The sequence below is a fragment of the Salmo salar genome, chromosome ssa11, assembly GCF_905237065.1.
Source record: "Salmo salar chromosome ssa11, Ssal_v3.1, whole genome shotgun sequence".
NCBI classification, from domain to species: Eukaryota; Metazoa; Chordata; class Actinopteri; order Salmoniformes; family Salmonidae; genus Salmo; species Salmo salar.
In genome coordinates, this window is record NC_059452.1 from 15966490 (window position 1) to 15986503 (window position 20014).

At 48.6% G+C, this 20014-nt stretch overlaps 1 protein-coding gene across 1 annotated transcript in view; it reads left to right on the top strand.

The window, feature by feature from the left end:
• Positions 1-20014, top strand: part of LOC106562150 (protein FAM189A1) — a 172324-nt gene that overhangs the window by 70996 nt on the left and 81314 nt on the right. The window contains exon 2 of the mRNA XM_014126809.2: positions 7343-7399. Within this exon, the coding sequence (XP_013982284.1) occupies positions 7343-7399 (57 nt within the window). The remainder of the gene's footprint in view (positions 1-7342; positions 7400-20014) is intronic.

Sequence of the window (20014 nt, forward strand, 5' to 3'; positions counted from 1 at the left end):
AAGGCTTATGATTGATCACGATGTGTACTGTTCAGGATGTCAGGGTTATTATGCTGTGTGTGTGTGTGTGTGTGTGTGTGTGTGTGTGTGTGTGTGTGTGTGTGTGTGTGTGTGTGTGTGTGTGTGTGTGTGTGTGTGTGGCTGTCAGAGTGCAGTACATTCTTTCACGTCTCTGTGTGGTACAACCTGTGATGAGTTGCATGAGAAATTTAGACCCCTCTTTCATCCCATTTCAGTAGCCATTTTGTTTTGGTGTGCATATGTATGTGTTCTACAGGCCAGAGTTGTTGGCTCAGTTGATGGTCATGAGTGTAGCCAGTGTGTCTGTTGGTGGCTATGTGTAAATGCTGTGATTTGTTTTGTGTGGTTAAGGTGGTTGTCGTATATACAGTGGGGAGAACAAGTATTTGATACACTGCCGATTTTGCAGGTTTTCCTACTTACAAAGCATGTAGAGGTCTGTAATTTTTAACATAGGTACACTTCAACTGTGAGAGACGGAATCTAAAACAAAAATCCAGAAAATCACATTGTATGATTTTTAAGTAATTAATTTGCATTTTATTGCATGACATAAGTATTTGATCACCTACCAACCAATAAGAATTTCGGCTCTCACAGACCTCTTAGTTTTTAAGAAGCCCTCCTGTTCTCCACTCATTACCTGTATTAACTGCACCTGTTTGAACTCGTTACCTGTATAAAAGACACCTTTCCACACACTCAATCAAACAGACTCCAACCTCTCCACAATGGCCAAGACCAGAGAGCTGTGTAAGGACATCAGGGATAAAATGGTAGACCTGCACAAGGCTGGGATGGGCTACAGGACAATAGGCAAGCAGCTTGGTGAGAAGGCAACAACTGTTGGCGCAATTATTAGAAAATGGAAGAAGTTCAAGATGACGGTCAATCACCCTCGGTCTGGGGCTCCATGCAAGATCTCACGTCGTGGGGCATCAATGATCATGAGGAAGGTGAGGGATCAGCCCAGAACTACACGGCAGGACCTGGTCAATGACCTGAAGAGAGCTGGGACCACAGTCTCAAAGAAAACCCGTAGTAACACACTACGCCGTCATGGATTAAAATCCTGCAGCGCACTCAAGGTCCCCCTGCTCAAGCCAGCGCATGTCCAGGCCCGTCTGAAGTTTGCCAATGACCATCTGGATGATCCAGAGGAGGAATGGGAGAAGGTCATGTGGTCTGATGAGACAAAAATAGAGCTTTTTGGTTTAAACTCCACTCGCCGTGTTTGGAGGAAGAAGAAGGATGAGTACAACCCCAAGAACACCATCCCAACCGTGAAGCATGGAGGTGGAAACATCATTCTTTGGGGATGCTTTTCTGCAAAGGGGACAGGACGACTGCACCGTATTGAGGGGAGGATGGATGGGGCCATGTATCGCGAGATCTTGGCCAACAACCTCCTTCCCTCAGTAAGAGCATTGAAGATGGGTCGTGGCTGGGTCTTCCAGCATGACAACGACCCGAAACACACAGCCAGGGCAACTAAGGAGTGGCTCCGTAAGAAGCATCTCAAGGTTCTGGAGTGGCCTAGCCAGTCTCCAGACCTGAAACCAATAGAAAATCTTTGGAGGGAGCTGAAAGTCCGTATTGCCCAGCGACAGCCCCGAAACCTGAAGGATCTGGAGAAGATCTGTATGGAGGTGTGGACCAAAATCCCTGCTGCAGTGTGTGCAAACCTGGTCAAGAACTACAGGAAATGTATGATCTCTGTAATTGCAAACAAAGGTTTCTGTACCAAATATTAAGTTCTGCTTTTCTGATGTATCAAATACTTATGTCATGCAATAAAATGCAAATTAATTACTTAAAGATCATACAATGTGATTTTCTGGATTTTTGTTTTAGATTCCGTCTCTCACAGTTGAAGTGTACCTATGATAAAAATTACAGACCTCTACATGCTTTGTAAGTAGGAAAACCTGCAAAATCGGAAGTGTATCAAATACTTGTTCTCCCCACTGTATCTCTGGATGGTTAGCTGTACACTGTAGGGATCATGTAGTGCAGCCAGATGTGGGTGAGAGAAAAGAGAGAGACTATTCTCTCCTGATGATAGGCAACACTAAACAACAGGAGTCTGATTGGAAGCCATCTCAATACAGAAACCTTTCATGGTAGGATGCAGGAATCGATGGCCCTGAGACTGTGTAGCTAATGAGAGCAGATGTGGGTATTTCATGGATAATTTGCTCCTTTTAGAGAATACGTTGGTTTGTGTTGATAACAGTCAGTTGAGAATGAGATTAATTGATTAGCTAATTTGGGTGTCGCATTTTGAACACAAAGCCCACGGTGTGTATAAATTGCAGCAGGGCAGAAGTAAAAGAAGGGGAGCTTTTCCAAACTGGTGAGTTGAGCTGAATAGGTGGCCAGGTCTCAGTGACTACAGTGGTAAAGTGTCTTAATCCTTTTCCCAGTGCAGCAGAGAGAGAGAAATCCCTGCGTGATTGACACAAAGCTATCACAGGCAGCCCTCTCCATATCACCTCTCAGACAGAGACAACCATAGTTACAGCCTCTGCTCCAGCCAGCTTCAGCCCAGGGTTTAGCAGCTCCACTAGCCCCTAAAGCTTACCTGACTATCCTTCTCCCTGTCTTCTTCTCCAGGGGACCAGAGTTGTGTCACTCTCAGACATCTATCTTCCTGAAGTTTCCCCTTATGACCAGCTGTCAGAGTAGAGACAAGGCTGAGTGGTTTCCCTGCTCTACCATTGATATCTCACCAGTTAAGAGTGTTAGCTAATGAATGTTCCCTTCGTCCCCTGGAAGAGGGCTGGTGCAGGGCTTAACGCAGCCAGCCTGTCCCTCCTCTCCTCCGCCATCTGAGATGTAAGAATGAAACTTGGAGATAAGAGGGAGGAGTCCCCTGGGTGCCATGACAACTAAGCTCTATGGAAAGAAAAGTGAAACTTAACTGTGTTGCCGCGGTAATAGCCATCCATTCATGTGCTCCCTGGTTCTTTATGTGGTATCAGAGGTTGACGGGGGCTGTTTGGAGATCAGGTGTGTGAGACGGTTACAGTGTTGCCCTGGACCAGAGGTGTCTGTGCTAAAGACAGAAGCAGAAGAAAGGAGCTGATCTCTGTGTGTCTGCTGTCTGGCACAGACCTGGGCTGCTTTTACTGCTGAACAGATTTACTACCAGACTGCATTTACAGGGATACTGCCTTTATCTCCATCTCTCCCTCCCTCCTTCCCTCCCTCTTGCTCTCTCTCTCTCTCTCTCTCTCTCTCTCTCTCATGCTCTCTCTCATGCTCTCTCTCTCTCTCTCTCTCTCTCATGCTCTCTCTCATGCTCTCTCTTTCTCTCTCTCTCTCTTTCTCTTCCTCTGTTGCAACAGAATGCGTGATCTATAATTCATGAGAGCAAATAGATAGTGAAGCGTTCACATCTCGCTAGACATCTGCCTTTGAAATGATCATCACTCTCCAAGCTTCCGTAACATATTTATGTCACTTGCAGAATATGTTTAATGATGCCATCAAATTATCATTTCAGAATTAAAATGACTGAGTATGTAAACTCTTGCCTCGATTTTGTCACTGTTCAAAACCAAAAAATCTTACCGTGTAGGCATAAACATGCATAATTATGTAGACAGTAGGCATGTTACAGTGATAAGATGTGTACATTTTGGCAGACAATAGGTATTGGTTCCTGCACACTGTATATACAACTATGTTAATTTCAGGTGTTCTACTTTCTCCTCGTTGCTAATCTGCAGTCAGGGAGTCACTCAGCACATTTTGATTGGACAAGATAAATAATCCTCCTGATCTAAAACAGTATTGATCTGCCAGTCTCACTGATCTTCAGCCCTCATCTAAAATGGGTAGAATGTGAATAACACTGTGCAAATTCAACATCTCCCAAATGTTCTTATTGTACATCCATTGGGGCTCAGTAAGATAGTAGGCTAGATCCCAGGCAGTTTTGTGAACGTGCGCACAGCCTCGGTAGTCTGACGGAATCAGGAGCAAAATGGTGGTATTTATGAACAGGTGCAGAAAGTGAGCTGGAACTAAGGAATATGGACAATGGCCATTATGTCCTAATACATGTAAGAAAATATTAGGACATAATATCACATAAACATTCAAAGAATACCGATATTAGGAAAATACCCTTCTACATAGAAAACTCAAATGATAGAATATGCAGATGTGACCCAAGCTCGCTCTCCAAAGCAGTTCAGGTCAGCGATACAGAATAACTTTCAACTCTAATAATAAACAATGTAAAATGTTTTACTCGTGTGTGATTTGTAACGACTGCAATGTATGTTAGAAGGGTTTTAGCAACAGGAATATGTCTGAAACAGTTAGCGACATACAAACATTAGCATTTGCAATCTGTGTTTGTCGTGAAATGAGTGGACAGCATTGGGGTAGGCGCTCTCTCACCGTCTGGTTCAGTGTGTTTTCAGTCATTTTTTCTCTTTTTGAGTATCAGCCAAAGACTTAAACAAGTAAAGATGGCTACAACAATGGAGGGGATTGGTTTGCCCTTGGTAGTGAAAGGCTGCCTCTAACGACCGTCAAAAGGAGCAGACCAAGGTGCAGCGTGTTGAGTGTTCATAATGAATATTTATTTTAACTCAGAACACTAAAGCAAAAATAACAACCGGCCAACAGTTCTGTCAGGTCACAGATAACAAAACAGAAAACAACTACCCACAAACACAGGTGGGAAAAGGCTGCCTAAGTATGATTCCTAATCAGAGACAACGATAGACAGCTGCCTCTGATTAGGAACCATACTCAGCCAAAACAAAGAAATACAATACATAGAATGCCCACCCCATATCACACCCTGACCTAACTAAACAGAGAAAAACGGCTCTCTCAGGTCAGGGCGTGACAGTACCCCCACCAAAGGTGCGGACTCCCGGCCGCAAACCTGAACCTATAGGGGAGGGTCCGGGTGGGCATCTACCCTTGGTGGCGGCTCCAGTTCGGGGCATAGCCCCCACTCCGCCCGCTGATCCCTCCACTTTTGTATTGCCGGACTGTGGATCGTCGGAGGCGCTGGACTGCAGACCGCCGCTGGAGACTCCGGGCTGCAGACCGTCGCTGGAGACTCCGGGCTGCGGACCATCGCTGAAGACTCTGGACTGCGGACCGTCGCTGAAGACTCCGGACTGCGGACCGTCTCAGGAGGCTCCGTGCCATGGATCATCACTACAGGTTCTGCGCCATGGATCATCACTGGAGGCTTCTTGCCATGGATCATCACTGGAGGCTCCGGGCCATGGATCATCACTGGAGGCTTCGTGCCATGGATTATCACTGGAGGCTCCGGGCCATGGATTATCACTGGAGGCTTCGTGCCATGGATCATCCCTACAGGCTCCAGGCCATGGATCATCACTGGAGGCTTCGTGCCATGGATCATCCCTACAGGCTCCGGGCCATGGATCATCACTGGAGGCTTCGTGCCATGGATTATCACTGGAGGCTCCGGACCATGGATTATCACTGGAGACTTCGTGCCATGGATCATCACTACAGGCTCCGGGCCATGGCTCATCACTGGAGGCTTCGTGCCATGGATCATCACTACAGGCGCCGGGCCATGGCTCATCACTGGAGGCTTCGTGCCATGGATCATCACTGGAGGCTTCGGACCATAGATATTCATTGGAGGCTTCGGACCATAGATCATCACTGGAGGCTTCTTTCGCGGAGCAGGAACCGGTCTCATCGGACTGGGGAGACGCACAGGAGACTGGGTGCGCAGAGCAGGCACAGGGTATACTGGGCTGTGGAGGCGCACTGGAGGTCTGGAGCTTAGGGCTGGCACAACCCGTCCTGGCTGTATGCTTCCTTTAGTCTGGCAAGGGCGGGTCGCTGGCACAGGACGAAATGGGCTGTGCATGCGCACTGGCGACACAGTACGTAGAACTGGCGCAGGATATACTGGGCCATGAAGGCGCACTGGAGGTCTGGAGCTTATGGCTGGCACAACCCGTCCTGGCTGGATACTTGCTTTACCCCGGCAAGTGCGGGGTGCGAGCACAGGACGAACTGGGCTGTGCAGGCACACTGGCGACACAGTGCGTAGCGCCGGCGCAGGATATCCTGGACCGAGAAGGCGCACTGGAGACCAGGAGCGCTGAGCTGGCACAATCCTTTCTGGCTGGATGCCAACTCTAGCACGGCAACTGCGAGGCGCAGTCACAGAGCACACCGGGCTGTGAATGCGCACCAGAGAAACGGTGCGCATCACCGCATAACATGGTGACTGACTGTTCACATGCTCCCCACTGTAAGCACGGGGAGTTGGCTCTGGTCTCCACCCTGACTTCGCCAATCTCCCCGTGTGCCCCCCCCCCAAATGTTTTTGGAGCTGCCTCTCGGGCTTCCGTTGTTGCCGTGGTAGTTCCTCATAGCATCGCCGTTCTGCTTGCGCCGTCTCCACCTGCTTCCATGGCAGGGACTTGTCCCCTGCCATTACCTCCTCCCAGGTCCAGGTCGTCCTCCACTCTCTCTTCTCCCTAGCCCAGGATCCCTGCTCCTCCTGGGCACGCTGCTTGGTCCGTTTTTGGTGGGTAGTTCTGTAACGACCGTCAAAAGGAGTAGACCAAGGTGCAGCGTGTTGAGTGTTCATAATGAATATTTATTTTAACTCAGAACACTAAAGCAAAAATAACAAACAAACGGCCAACAGTTCTGTCAGGTCACAGATAACAAAACAGAAAACAACTACCCACAAACACAGGTGGGAAAAGGCTGCCTAAGTATGATTCCTAATCAGAGACAACGATAGACAGCTGCCTCTGATTAGGAACCATACTCGGCCAAAACAAAGAAATACAATACATAGAATGCCCACCCCGTATCACACCCTGACCTAACTAAACAGAGAAAAACGGCTCTCTTAGGTCAGGGCGTGACAGCCTCTAGGTCTGATGTCTTTCCAGCTGAACTCAGGGATTGAGAGAGAGGCTAGCGTGTAAGAGAGGGGGGATGGAGAGGGGGCGAGAGAGAAGCTGAGTGGGTGGGTTAATGGTGGGTGAAGGAGGGTGAAGGAGAGAGAATGTAGAGAAACAGAATGCTGGAGGCTAATAGAACACCAGATATAAAGTTTCAAAAATGTACTGTGATACAGTGATGTGTCAACTCACACCAAGGAGATATGATCACAATCCATGATCACACCACAGTGAACCTAAACGGAAAAACTTAGCACCCATGTCTGTCTTTCCCCTTTCTCTCACATGCAGGGACTGTTCATGACCATGTTGGTTATCCTAACTGTTGTACTGTGTTTTCTTCCCTTCCACTGACCTATAGTGTTGTTCTCTTTCAGGTGCTGTTGTCTGGACTGATAGGAGTGGTGTCATGGAAGAGGCCTCTCTCTCTGGTGGTGAGTGATGGTCTAACTCTAACTTCCTGATCTGACCTAACCATCTCAGAGGGGATATTTGCCCCTCTCCAAGCCCTCTCCAGGGCAACTGGTTTTCAGTGGTGTAAAGTACTTAAGTAAAAATACTTTAAAGTACTACTTAAGTTGTTTTTTCGGGTATCTGTACTTTACTTTATATTTTAGCAATTACATTTACTTTTGATACTTGAGTATATTTAAAACCAAATACGTTTTTACTTTTACTCAAGTAGGATTTTACTGGGTGACTTTCACTTTAGTCATTTTCTATTAGGTAATCTTTACTTTACCTCAAGTATGACAATTGGGTACTTTTTCCACCACTGCTGGTTTTGGCATCCAGGGTAACAGCATGCGAGGGTGTTGTCTGTGTGACCCTCTACTGTGAGAAAGCCTGGATTTGTGCTAGCTGGGATAAAATACTGTTAAAATAGATCACAACTCCAATGCCTTTGAGAAAGGATACTCTCAGCTCAACCACTGACCTGGAAATGGTCAGACTACACTGAACTAGGAACTGTTTGTAAGGGGTGTGTGACTGGCTGCAGGGAAGTCAGGCGCAGGAGAGCAGAACTTGGTAAAAACCGGAGCAGTTTAACTTCTATGGGCTAGGTGGGACGCTAGGTTGGACGCTAATTCAAAAACAACAAAATTTCATAATTCAACTTTCTCAAACATACAACTATTTTACACCATTTTAAAGATAAACTTCTCGTTAATCTAACCACGTTGTCCGATTTCAAAAAGGCTTTACAGCGAAAGCAAAACATTAGATTATGTTAGGAGAGTACATAGACAAAAATAGTCACACAGCCATTTTCCAAGCAAGGACATGTGTCAATAAAACCCAAAACACAGCTAAATGAAGCACTAACCTTTGACGATCTTCATCAGATGACACTCCTAGGACATTATGATTACACAATACATGTATGTTTTGTTCGATAAAGTTCATATTTATATCCAAAAACAGCATTTTACATTGGCGCGTGATGTTCAGAAAATGTATTCCCACCAAAACGTCCGGTGAATGTGCACATCAATTTACAAAAATACTCATCATAAACGTTGACAAAATATATAACAATTATTTTAAGAATTATAGATAGACTACCCCTGGATGCAACTGCTGTGTCAGATTTTAAAATAGCTTTACGGAGAAATCACATTTTTCAATATTCTGAGTACATAGCTCAGCCATCACGGCGAGCTATTCAGACACCCGCCAAGTTCGGGGCAACCTAAACTCAGAATTAGTATTAGAAATATTCTCTTACCTTTGCTGATCTTCGTCAGAATGCACTCCCAGGACTGCTACTTCCACAAGAAATGTTGTTTTTGTTCGAAATAATCCATATTTATGTACAAATACCTCCATTTTGTTCGTGCGTACAGATCACTTATCCAAAGGCATAACGCGCGAGCTTGGAACGAGAGACGAAACGTCAAAATGTTCCATTACCGTACTTAGAAGCATGTCAAACGCTGTTTAAAATCAATCTTTATGGTATTTTTAACGTAAAATTGCGACAATAGCATATTCATTCAAGAAGAAAAAGAAGGAACGGCGTGCTCGTGTGACCGCGCATATCCAATCCCTTTGTTGCCAGGCAGACCACTCAGTAACTGAACTCCTATTATTTGCCCAGTGATAGGAAAATGCTCAAACCACTTTCTGAAGGCTTTAGACAGCCAATGGAAGACTTAGGAAGTGCAACGTCCCCCACAGACACTGTAGCTTCGATACAGAATCAAAAGAAGAACTACAATTCTCAGACTTTCCACTTCCTGCTTGGAATTTTCTCAGTTTTTTGCCTGCCATATGAGTTCTGTTATACTCACAGACACCATTCAAACAGTTTTCGAAACTTCAGAGTGTTTTCTATCCAAATCTACTAATAATATGCATATTCTAGTTTCTGGGCCAGAGTAGTAACCTATTTAAATTGGGTACGTTTTTCATCCGGCCGTGAAAATACTGCCCCCTAGCCCAGACAGGTTAATATGAAAAAAAAACAACGGCACCCAGAACAACAAAACATGGGTACAAAATAACCCGTCGTGAACCAGTCAAAGTGCACAAACACTTTACAACAAACAATTTCACACACAGACATGGGGGGAACAGAGGGTTATATACACGACAAGTAATGAGGGAATGTAAACCAGGTGTGTGGGAAAACAAGACAAAACAAATGGAAAATGAAAGGTGGATTGGCGATGGCTAGAAGACCGGCGACGTCGACCGCCGAACGCCACCCGAACAAGGAGAGGAACCGACTTCGGCGGAAGTCGTGACAGTACCCTCCCCCCCTTGACATGCGGCTCCAGCAGCGCGTCGACACTGGCCTCGGGGATGACCCGGAGGGTGAGGTGCAGGGCGATCCGATGGAGACGGTGGAACTCCCGCAGCATTGAAGGGTCCAACACGTCCTCCACCGGAATCCAGCATCTCTCCTCCGGACCACTCCCCTCCCACTCCACGAGGTACTGAAGGCCCCTCGCCCGACGCCTCGAATCCAGTATGGAGCAAACGGCGTACGCCGGGGCCCCCTCGATGTCCAGAGGGGGCAGAGGAACCTCCCGCCCCTCAGACTCCTGGAGCGGACCAGCCACCACTGGCCTGAGGAGAGACACATGGAACGAGGGGTTAACAGGGTAATCAGGGGGAGCTGTAACCTGTAACACACCTCGTTCAGTCCTCTCTGGACTTTAAACGGCCCCACAAACCGCGGACCCAGCTTCCGGCAAGGCAGGCGTAGGGGCAAGTTTCGGGTCGAGAGCCAGACCCGGTCCCCCGGTGCGAACACCGGGGCCTCACTGCGGTGACGGTCTGCGCTGGCTTTCTGGCGCAGCACGGCGCGCTGAAGGTGAACATGGGCGGCGTCCCATGTCTCCTCTGCGCGCCGGAACCAGTCGTCCACCGCAGGAGTCTCGGTCTGACTCTGATGCCAAGGAGCCAGAACCGGCTGATACCCCAGTACGCACTGGAAGGGGGAGAGGTTAGTGCAGGAGTGGCGGAGCGAGTTCTGAGTTCTCCCCCGGCCGGTCCTGGCAATATGACCTCAGAAACCTACCCACATCCTGGTTAACTCTCTCCACCTGCCCGTTACTCTCGGGGTGAAAACCCAAGGTAAGGCTGATCGAGACCCACAGACGTTCCATGAATGCCCTCCAGACCCTCGAAGTGAACTGGGGACCCCGATCAGACACTATATCCTCAGGCACCCCGTAGTGCCGGAAGACGTCTGTAGGGCCGTAGGGAAACTGGGCAGAGGGAGGAGACGGCAGGACTTCGAAAAAAGGTCCACAACGACCAGGATCGTGGTGTTACCCTGTGAGGGAGGAAGATCGGTAAGGAAATCGACCGACAGGTGCGACCAAGGCTGTTGTGGAACGGGTAAAGGGTGTAGCTTACCTCTGGGCAGGTGCCTAGGAGCCTTACACTGGGCGCACACCGAGCAGGAGGAAACATAAACCCTCACGTCCTTAGGCAAAGTGGGCCGCTTGACATGCCCTGACCATAGAGAGCCTTTTTATTCTCTATTTTGGTTAGGTCGGGTGTGACTAGGGGGGTGTTTCTATCTAGTCGTTCTGTTTCTATGTTGGCCTGGTATGGTTCCCAATCAGAGGCAGCTGTTTATCGTTGTCTCTGATTGGGGATCATATTTAGGCAGCCATTTCCCCACTATGTTTTGTGAGATCTTGTTTGTGTATAGTTGCCTTGAGCACTGCAAAGCTTCACGTTCGTTTTGTTCTTTATAGTTTTTTTTGTGCCGATTCACGTAATAAAGATGATGAACCCAAACCACGCTGCAGTTTGGTTCGATTCTTACAACAACGAACGTGACACCACGAGTCCTTCCCACTCAGACAGCACACCGTCCGACCGATGCCTGGATGACCAGAGGAGGGTGACGTGTGGGCCCAATAGCTCAGCTGGTCACGGACAGCAGACGGAATGTACAGACACCCAGCGGGACACTGGAGAGGAGCGGGCTCTGCACGTAACGCCTGCTCAATGTCCGCGTCCAGCTCCCACACTACCGGCGCCACCAGGCAGGAGGCCGGGAGTATGGGGGTGTGATCCATGGTCCGCTCCTATGTGTCATACAGCCGGGACAGTGCGTCTGCCTTCACGTTCTGGGAACCTGGTCTGTAAGAAAGGGTGAAAACAAAACGGGTAAAAAACATGGCCCACCTTGCCTGGCGAGGGTTCAGTCTCCTTGCTGCCCGGATGTACTCCAGATTGCGGTGGTCAGTCCAGCTGAGAAAAGGGTGTTTAGCCCCCTCAAGCCAATGTTTCCACGCCTTCAAAGCCTTGACGACAGCCAACAGCTCCCGGTCCCCCACGTCATAGTTTCGCTCCGCCGGGCTGAGCTTCCTCGAGAAGAAGGCACAGGGGCGGAGCGTTGGTGGCGTACCCGAGCGCTGAGAGAGCACGGCTCCTATCCCAGCCTAGGACGCGTCCAACTCCACAATGAACGCCAAAGAGGGATCCGGATGGGCCAGCACGGGAGCCGAGGTAAACAGAGCCCTCAGGTGACCAAAAGCCCTGTCCGCCTCAGCCGACCACTGCAAACGTACCGGCCCCCCTTCAGCAGTGAGGTAATGGGAGCCGCTACCTGACCAAAACCCCGGATAAACCTCCGGTAGTAATTGGCAAACCCTAGAAACCGCTGCACCTCCTTTACCGTGGTTGGAGTCGGCCAATTACGCACGGCTGAAATGCGGTCACTCTCCATCTCCACCCCTGAGGTGGAAATGCGGTACCCTAGGAAGGAGACAGACTGCTGGAAGAACAGGCATTTCTCAGCCTTGACGTACAGGTCATGCTCCAACAGTCGACCAAGCACCCTGCGCACCAGGGACACATGCTCGGCGCGTGCAGCGGAGTATATCAGAATGTCATCAATATTCACCACTACACCCTGCCCGTGCAGGTCTCTGAAAATCTCGTCTACAAAGGCTTGGAAGACTGATGGAGCATTCATCAACCCGTACAGCATGACGAGGTACTCATAATGCCCTGAGGTAGTACTGAACGCCGTCTTCCACTTGTCTCCCTCCCGGATACGCACCAGGTTGTAAGCGCTCCTGAGATCTAGTTTGGCGAAGAAGCGCACCCTGTGCATTGACTCAATCACTGTGGCTATGAGAGGTAGCGGGTAACTGTACCTCACAGTGATCTGGTTTAGGCCTCGATAGTCAATACACGGGCGCAGACCTCCCTCCTTCTTCTTCACAAAAAAGAAACTCGAGGAGGCGGGTGAAGTAGAGGACCCGAATGAACCCCTGACGCAGGGATTCGGAGACACATGTTTCCATAGCCGCCGTCTCCGCCTGTGACAGGGGATACACGTGACTCCTGGGAAGTGCGGCGTCTACCAGGAGATTTATCGCACAATCCCCCCGACGATGAGGTGGAAATTGAGTCGCCCTCTTTTTGGAGAAGGCGAGAGCCAAGTCGGAATTTTCGGGGGGAATGCGCACGGTGGAGACCTGGTCTGGACTTTCCACCGTAGTAGCACCAACGAAAACCCCTAAACACCTCCCCGAGCACTCTCGCGACCAACCCATGAAAGCCCTCCGTTGCCATGAAACAGTGGGGTCATGACAAGCTAACCAGGCTAGGCCTAGCACCACGGGAAATGCAGGAGAGTCAATGAGGAAGAGACTGATTCTCTACTTGTGACCCCCCTGCGTCACCATGCCCAGAGGAGCGGTGGCCTCCCTAATCAACCCTGACCCCAATGGTCGACTGTCTAAGGCGTGAACTGGGAAGGGCATAGCCACTGGAACAATGGGGATCCCTAAACTATGGGCGAATGATCTGTCTATAAAATTCCCAGCCGCGCCTGAATTGACGAGCGCCTTATGCTGGGAATGTGGGGAAAACTCAGGAAAAGTAACATAAAAAAACATGTGTGCAACAGAGGGCTCTGGGTGAGAATGGTGCCGGCTCACCTGGGGTGACGCCAGAGTGCCCTGCCTGCTGCCTCAACCCCCAGAGGAACCAACCCGGCACCGACCGGCAGTGTGACCTCTGCGGCCACAGATGGTGCTCGAGACAGAACCTCCTCCGGTCTCCCTGAGCACAGCACCTCCCAGCTCCATGGGTATCGGAGCGGTGGTGCTAGGGGATGGAACCGACAGACCCCGCTCTGGACGTCCGCGGGTAGCCAGCAGGTTATCCAGCCGAATGGACAGGTCCACCAGCTGGTCGAAGGTGAGGGTGGTGTCCCTGCAGGTCAACTCCCGACGGATGTCCTCGCGCAAACTGCAGCGATAGTGGTCGATCAGGGCCCTGTCGTTCCATCCCGAGCCGGCAGCCAGGGTCCGAAAGTACATCGCGACCTCCTGAGCGCTCCTCATCCCCTGCCTCAGATGGAAGAGACGTTCACCCGCCGCTCTACCCTCGGGCGGGTGGTCGAAGACTGCCCAGAAGCGGCGGGTGAAATCCTAGAAATGGTCCAGTGCCGCGTCTCCTTCTCCCCACACAGCATTGGTCCACTCCAGGGCTTTCCCCGAGAGGCACGAGACGAGGGCGGACACCTTCTCACGGCCCGAAGGAAACGGGTGGACGGTTGCCAGGTAGAGATCCAGCTGCAACAGGAAACCCTGGCAGCGTGTAGCCGTCCCATCGTACTCCCGGGGAAGGGCGAGACGAATCCCACTGGGACCGGTTGCAGGGGGGGTGAGTAGTGGAGACCCCGGTTGTGCTGGTGGAGGCGCTGGAAGAACTCCCCTTTCTCCCAGCGGTCCATGGTTTGGACGACGCGGTCCATGGCGGCGCCGAGACGGTGGAGCATCGCCGCGTGCTCCCGGACGCGCTCCTCAACCCCTATACCAGGGGCACCTGCTCCTGCTGACTCCATATTCGGGTATGAAATTCTGTAAGGAGTACGTGACTGGCTGCAGGGAAGTCAGGCGCAGGAGAGCAGAACTGGGTAAAAACCGGAGCAGTTTAATATTTAAAAAAAACAACGGCACCCAGAACAACAAAATATGGGTACAAAATAACCCATTGCAAACCAGTCAAAGTGCACAAACACTTTACAACAAACAATTTCACACACAGACATGGGGGGAACAGAGTGTTATATACACGACAAGTAATGAGGGAATGTGAACCAGGTGTGTGGGAAAACAAGACAAAACAATTGGAAAATGAAAGGTGGATTGGCGATGGCTTTAAGACCGGCAACATCGACCGCCGAACGCCGCCCGAACAAGGATGGAACCGACTTCGTCGGAAGTCGTGACACTGTTTGACGTTTCTATCGCTTTTAGTTCTGTAATAGGGACAATCATTCCACTGTGTCATCAGTACAGTCACCCACAGTGTCAGGAATCAAAATGGGCTGGAATGCTTCAGCAGCACAGAAATGACAGGTATGTATGTCCAGCAGGCATCTTTACAGTTTTTCTTCCTCCTAAGTAGTTGTTTTTCTTCGTTTGTAATGCCGGAGGTTTGTATCATAAACACTACACTGTCTTCAGAAACAGCTGTCGTAGGGCCTTATAGCAATGATCAAAGGGCCAGTGTCACGCCTACTCAGTCCTCACTATCATCACCATTCTCCTCAGGACATCAGAGAGCAGAGAACCTCTCCCTCTCACTGTCATGCTCCTCATGTGTATAATTCTCTAATTTGACATTTTTGCCATGTTAGACACAATCATCATACAATGTTTTCTCAGAGTTGCTCAGCTGTGTAATGGATTTCTCTTTCCAGAAGGCTTATGACAGAAATCACTATCAGAGTCTCTGAGATGAGCCGGAGAGGGGGATCTAATAGCCTGTCATGTTAGACTACAGTCAAACCTGTGTTCAGAGCCTCTCCTCATTGTGGATTTACAGTAGCTCCTAGTCTGGTGGGCAGCCTGTGAATGGGATGTAAAATGTATGCATTGAGTCTGCAATGTGCTGCCAAGCATTGGTTTCATACATAATAGCAGCATGGCTTGAGAAAGCTTCCTGCATTTCTGATGTGTCTCTTTCCTTGGTCTGAGTGTGGACGTGTAGGGATCCAGCCAGTCAGTGGGCTGTATGTTGGTGGTAGTGGTGCCTGCAGTGTGCTGTAATTAGTCTTAGTGATGTGGTGACTGCAGTGTGCTGTAATTAGTGTTAGTGGTGTGTGGTGTCTGCAGTGTGCTGTAATTAGTGTTAGTGGTGTGTCGTGACTGCAGTGTGCTGTAATTAGTGTTAGTGGTGTGTGGTGTCTGCCGTGTGCTGTAATTAGTGTTTGTAATGTGTTGACTGCAGTGTGCTGTAATTAGTGTTAGTGGTGTTTTGTGTCTGCAGTGTGCTGTAATTAGTGTTAGTGGTGTGGTGCCTGCAGTGTGCTGTAATTAGTGTTAGTGGTGTGTGGTGTCTGCAGTGTGCTGTAATTAGTGTTAGTGGTGTGGTGTAAGCAGTGTGCTGTAATTAGTGTTAGTGGTGTGTGGTGTCTGCAGTGTGCTGTAGTTAGTGTTAGTGGTGTGGTGTCTGCAGTGTGCTGTAATTAGTGTTAGTGGTGTCTGCAGTGTGCTGTAATTAGTGTTAGTGGTGTGGTGTCTGCAGTGTGCTGTAATTAGTGTTAGTGGTGTGTGGTGCCTGCAGTGTGCTGTAATTAGTGTTAGTGGTGTGTGGGGTCTGCAGTGTGCTGTAATTAGTGTTAGTGGTGTGGTGTCTGCAGTGGGATGTAATTAGTGTTAGTGGTGTGGTGTCTGCAGTGTGCTGTAATTAGTGTTAGGGGTGTGTGGTGTCTGCAGTGTGCTGTAGTTAGTGTTAGTGGTGTGGTGTCTGCAGTGTGCTGTAGTTGGTGTTAGTGGTTTGTGGTGTCTGCAGTGTGCTGTAATTAGTGTTAGTGGTGTAGTGTCTGCAGTGTGCTGTTGTTAGTGTTAGTGGTTTGTGGTGTCTGCAGTGTGCTGTAATTAGTGTTAGATGTGTGGTGTCTGCAGTGTGCTGTAATTAGTGTTAGTGGTGTAGTGTCTGCAGTGTGCTGTAATTAGTGTTAGTAGTGTTTGGTGTCTGCAGTGTGCTGTAATTAGTGTTAGTGGTGTGTGGTGTCTGCAGTGTGCTGTAATTAGTGTTAGTGGTGTGTCGTGACTGCAGTGTACTGTAATTTCTGTTAGTCGTGTGGTGTCTGCAGTGTGCTGTAATTAGTGTTAGTAGTGTGTGGTGTCTGCAGTGTGCTGTAATTAGTGTTAGTGGTGTGTGGTGCCTGCAGTATGCTGTAATTAGTGTTAGTGGTGTGGTGTCTGCAGTGTGCTGTAATTAGTGTTAATGATGTTGTGCCTGCAGTGTGCTGTAATTAGTGCTTGTGGTGTGTGGTGTCTGCAGTGTGCTGGAATTAGTGTTAGTGATGTGGTGTCTGCAGTGTGCTGTGATTAGTGTTAGTGGTGTGTGGTGTCTGCAGTGTGCTGTAATTCGTGTTAGTGGTGTGTGGTGTCTGCAGTGTGCTGTAATTAGTGTTAGTGGTTTGTTGTCTGCAGTGTGCTGTAATTAGTGTTAGTGGTGTGGTGTCTGCAGTGTGCTGTAATTAGTGTTAGTTGTGTGTGGTGTCTGCAGTGTGCTGTAATTAGTGTTAATGGTGTGGTGTCTGCAGTGTGCTGTAATTAGTGTTAGTAGTGTGTGGTGTCTGCAGTGTGCTGTAATTAGTGTTAGTGGTGTGGTGTCTGCAGTGTGATGTAATTAGTGTTGGTGGTGTGTAGTTTCTGCAGTGTGCTGTAATTGGCGTTAGTGGTGTGTGGTGTCTGCAGTGTGCTGTAATTAGTTTTAGTAGTGTTTGGTGTCTGCAGTGTGCTGTAATTAGTGTTAGTGGTGTGTGTCTGCAGTGTGCTGTAATTAGTGTTAGTGGCTTGTGGTGCCTGCAGTGTGCTGTAATTAGTGTTAGTGGTGTGTGGTGTCTGCAGTGTGCTGTAATTAGTCTTAGTGGTAATGGTGTCTGCAGTGTGCTGTAATTAGTGTTAGTGGTGTGCGTGTCTGCAGTGTGCTGTAGTTAGTGTTAGTGGTGTGGTGTCTGCAGTGTGCTGTAATTAGTGTTAGTGGCTTGTGGTGCCTGCAGTGTGCTGTAATTAGTGTTAGTGGTGTGGTGTCTGCAGTGTGCTGTTGTTAGTCTTAGTGGTATGTGGTGTCTGCAGTGTGCTGTAATTAGTGTTAGTAGTGTTGCTGTCTGCAGTGTGCTGTAATTAGTCTTAGTGGTGTGTGGTGTCTGCAGTGTGCTGTAATTAGTGTTAGTGGCTTGTGGTGCCTGCAGTGTGCTGTAATTAGTGTTAGTGGTGGTTGGTGTCTGCAGTGTGCTGTAATTAGTCTTAGTGGTGATGGTGTCTGCAGTGTGCTGTAATTAGTGTTAGTGGTGTGCGGTGTCTGCAGTGTGCTGTAATTAGTGTTAGTGGTGTGTCGTGTCTGCAGTGTGCTGTAATTAGTGTTAGTTGTGTGGTGTCTGCAGTGTGCTGTAATTAGTGTTAATGATGTTGTGCCTGCAGTGTGCTGTAATCAGTGCTTGTGGTGTGTGTTGTTGCAGTGTGCTGTAATTAGTGTTAGTGGTGTGTGGTGTCTGCAGTGTGCTGTAATTTGTGTTAGTCGTGTGGTGTCTGCAGTGTGCTGTAATTAGTGTTAGTTGTGTGGTGTCTGCAGTGTGCTGTAATTAGTGTTAATGATGTTGTGCCTGCAGTGTGCTGTAATCAGTGCTTGTGGTGTGTGTTGTTGCAGTGTGCTGTAATTAGTGTTAGTGGTGTGTGGTGTCTGCAGTGTGCTGTAATTAGTGTTAGTGGTGTGTGGTGTCTGCAGTGTGCTGTAATTAGTGTTAGTAATGTGTTGACTGCAGTGTGCTGTAATTAGTGTTAGTGGTGTGGTGTCTGCAGTGTGCTGTAATTAGTGTTAGTGGTGTGTGGTGCCTGCAGTGTGCTGTAATTAGTGTTAGTGGTGTGTGGTGTCTGCAGTGTGCTGTAATTAGTGTTAGTGTTGTGGTGTAAGCAGTGTGCTGTAATTAGTGTTAGTGGTGTGTGGTGTCTGCAGTGTGCTGTAGTTAGTGTTAGTGGTGTGGTGTCTGCAGTGTGCTGTAATTAGTGTTAGTGGTGTCTGCAGTGTGCTGTAATTAGTGTTAGTGGTGTGGTGTCTGCAGTGTGCTGTAATTAGTGTTAGTAGTGTGTGGTGCCTGCAGTGTGCTGTAATTAGTGTTAGTGGTGTGTTGGGTCTGCAGTGTGCTGTAATTAGTGTTAGTTGTGTGGTGTCTGCAGTGTGATGTAATTAGTGTTATTGGTGTGGTGTCTGCAGTGTGCTGTAATTAGTGTTAGTGGTGTGTGGTGTCTGCAGTGTGCATAGTTAGTGTTAGTGGTGTGGTGTCTGCAGTGTGCTGTAATTAGTGTTAGTGGTGTGTGGGGTCTGCAGTGTGCTGTAATTAGTGTTAGTGGTGTGGTGTCTGCAGTGGGATGTAATTAGTGTTAGTGGTGTGGTGTCTGCAGTGTGCTGTAATTAGTGTTAGGGGTGTGTGGTGTCTGCAGTGTGCTGTAGTTGGTGTTAGTGGTTTGTGGTGTCTGCAGTGTGCTGTAATTAGTGTTAGTGGTGTAGTGTCTGCAGTGTGCTGTTGTTAGTGTTAGTGGTTTGTGGTGTCTGCAGTGTGCTGTAATTAGTGTTAGTTGTGTGGTGTCTGCAGTGTGCTGTAATTAGTGTTAGTGGTGTAGTGTCTGCAGTGTGCTGTAATTAGTGTTAGTAGTGTTTGGTGTCTGCAGTGTGCTGTAATTAGTGTTAGTGGTGTGTGGTGTCTGCAGTGTGCTGTAATTAGTGTTAGTGGTGTGTCGTGCCTGCAGTGTACTGTAATTTCTGTTAGTCGTGTGGTGTCTGCAGTGTGCTGTAATTAGTGTTAGTAGTGTGTGGTGTCTGCAGTGTGCTGTAATTAGTGTTAGTGGTGTGCGGTGCCTGCAGTGTGCTGTAATTAGTGTTAGTGGTGTGGTGTCTGCAGTGTGCTGTAATTAGTGTTAATGATGTTGTGCCTGCAGTGTGCTGTAATTAGTGCTTGTGGTGTGTGGTGTCTGCAGTGTGCTGGAATTAGTGTTAGTGGTGTGGTGTCTGCAGTGTGCTGTAATTAGTGTTAGTGGTGTGTGGTGTCTGCAGTGTGCTGTAATTCGTGTTAGTGGTGTGTGGTGTCTGCAGTGTGCTGTAATTAGTGTTAGTGGTTTGTTGTCTGCAGTGTGCTGTAATTAGTGTTAGTGGTGTGGTGTCTGCAGTGTGCTGTAATTAGTGTTAGTTGTGTGTGGTGTCTGCAGTGTGCTGTAATTAGTGTTAATGGTGTGGTGTCTGCAGTGTGCTGTAATTAGTGTTAGTAGTGTGTGGTGTCTGCAGTGTGCTGTAATTAGTGTTAGTGGTGTGGTGTCTGCAGTGTGATGTAATTAGTGTTGGTGGTGTGTAGTTTCTGCAGTGTGCTGTAATTGGCGTTAGTGGTGTGTGGTGTCTGCAGTGTGCTGTAATTAGTTTTAGTGGTGTGGTTTCTGCAGTGTGCTGTAATTAGTGTTAGTGGTGTCTGCAGTGTGCTGTAATTAGTGTTAGTGGTGTGTGGTGTGTGCAGTGTGCTGTAATTAGTGTTAGTGGTGTGTGGTGCCTGCAGTGTGCTG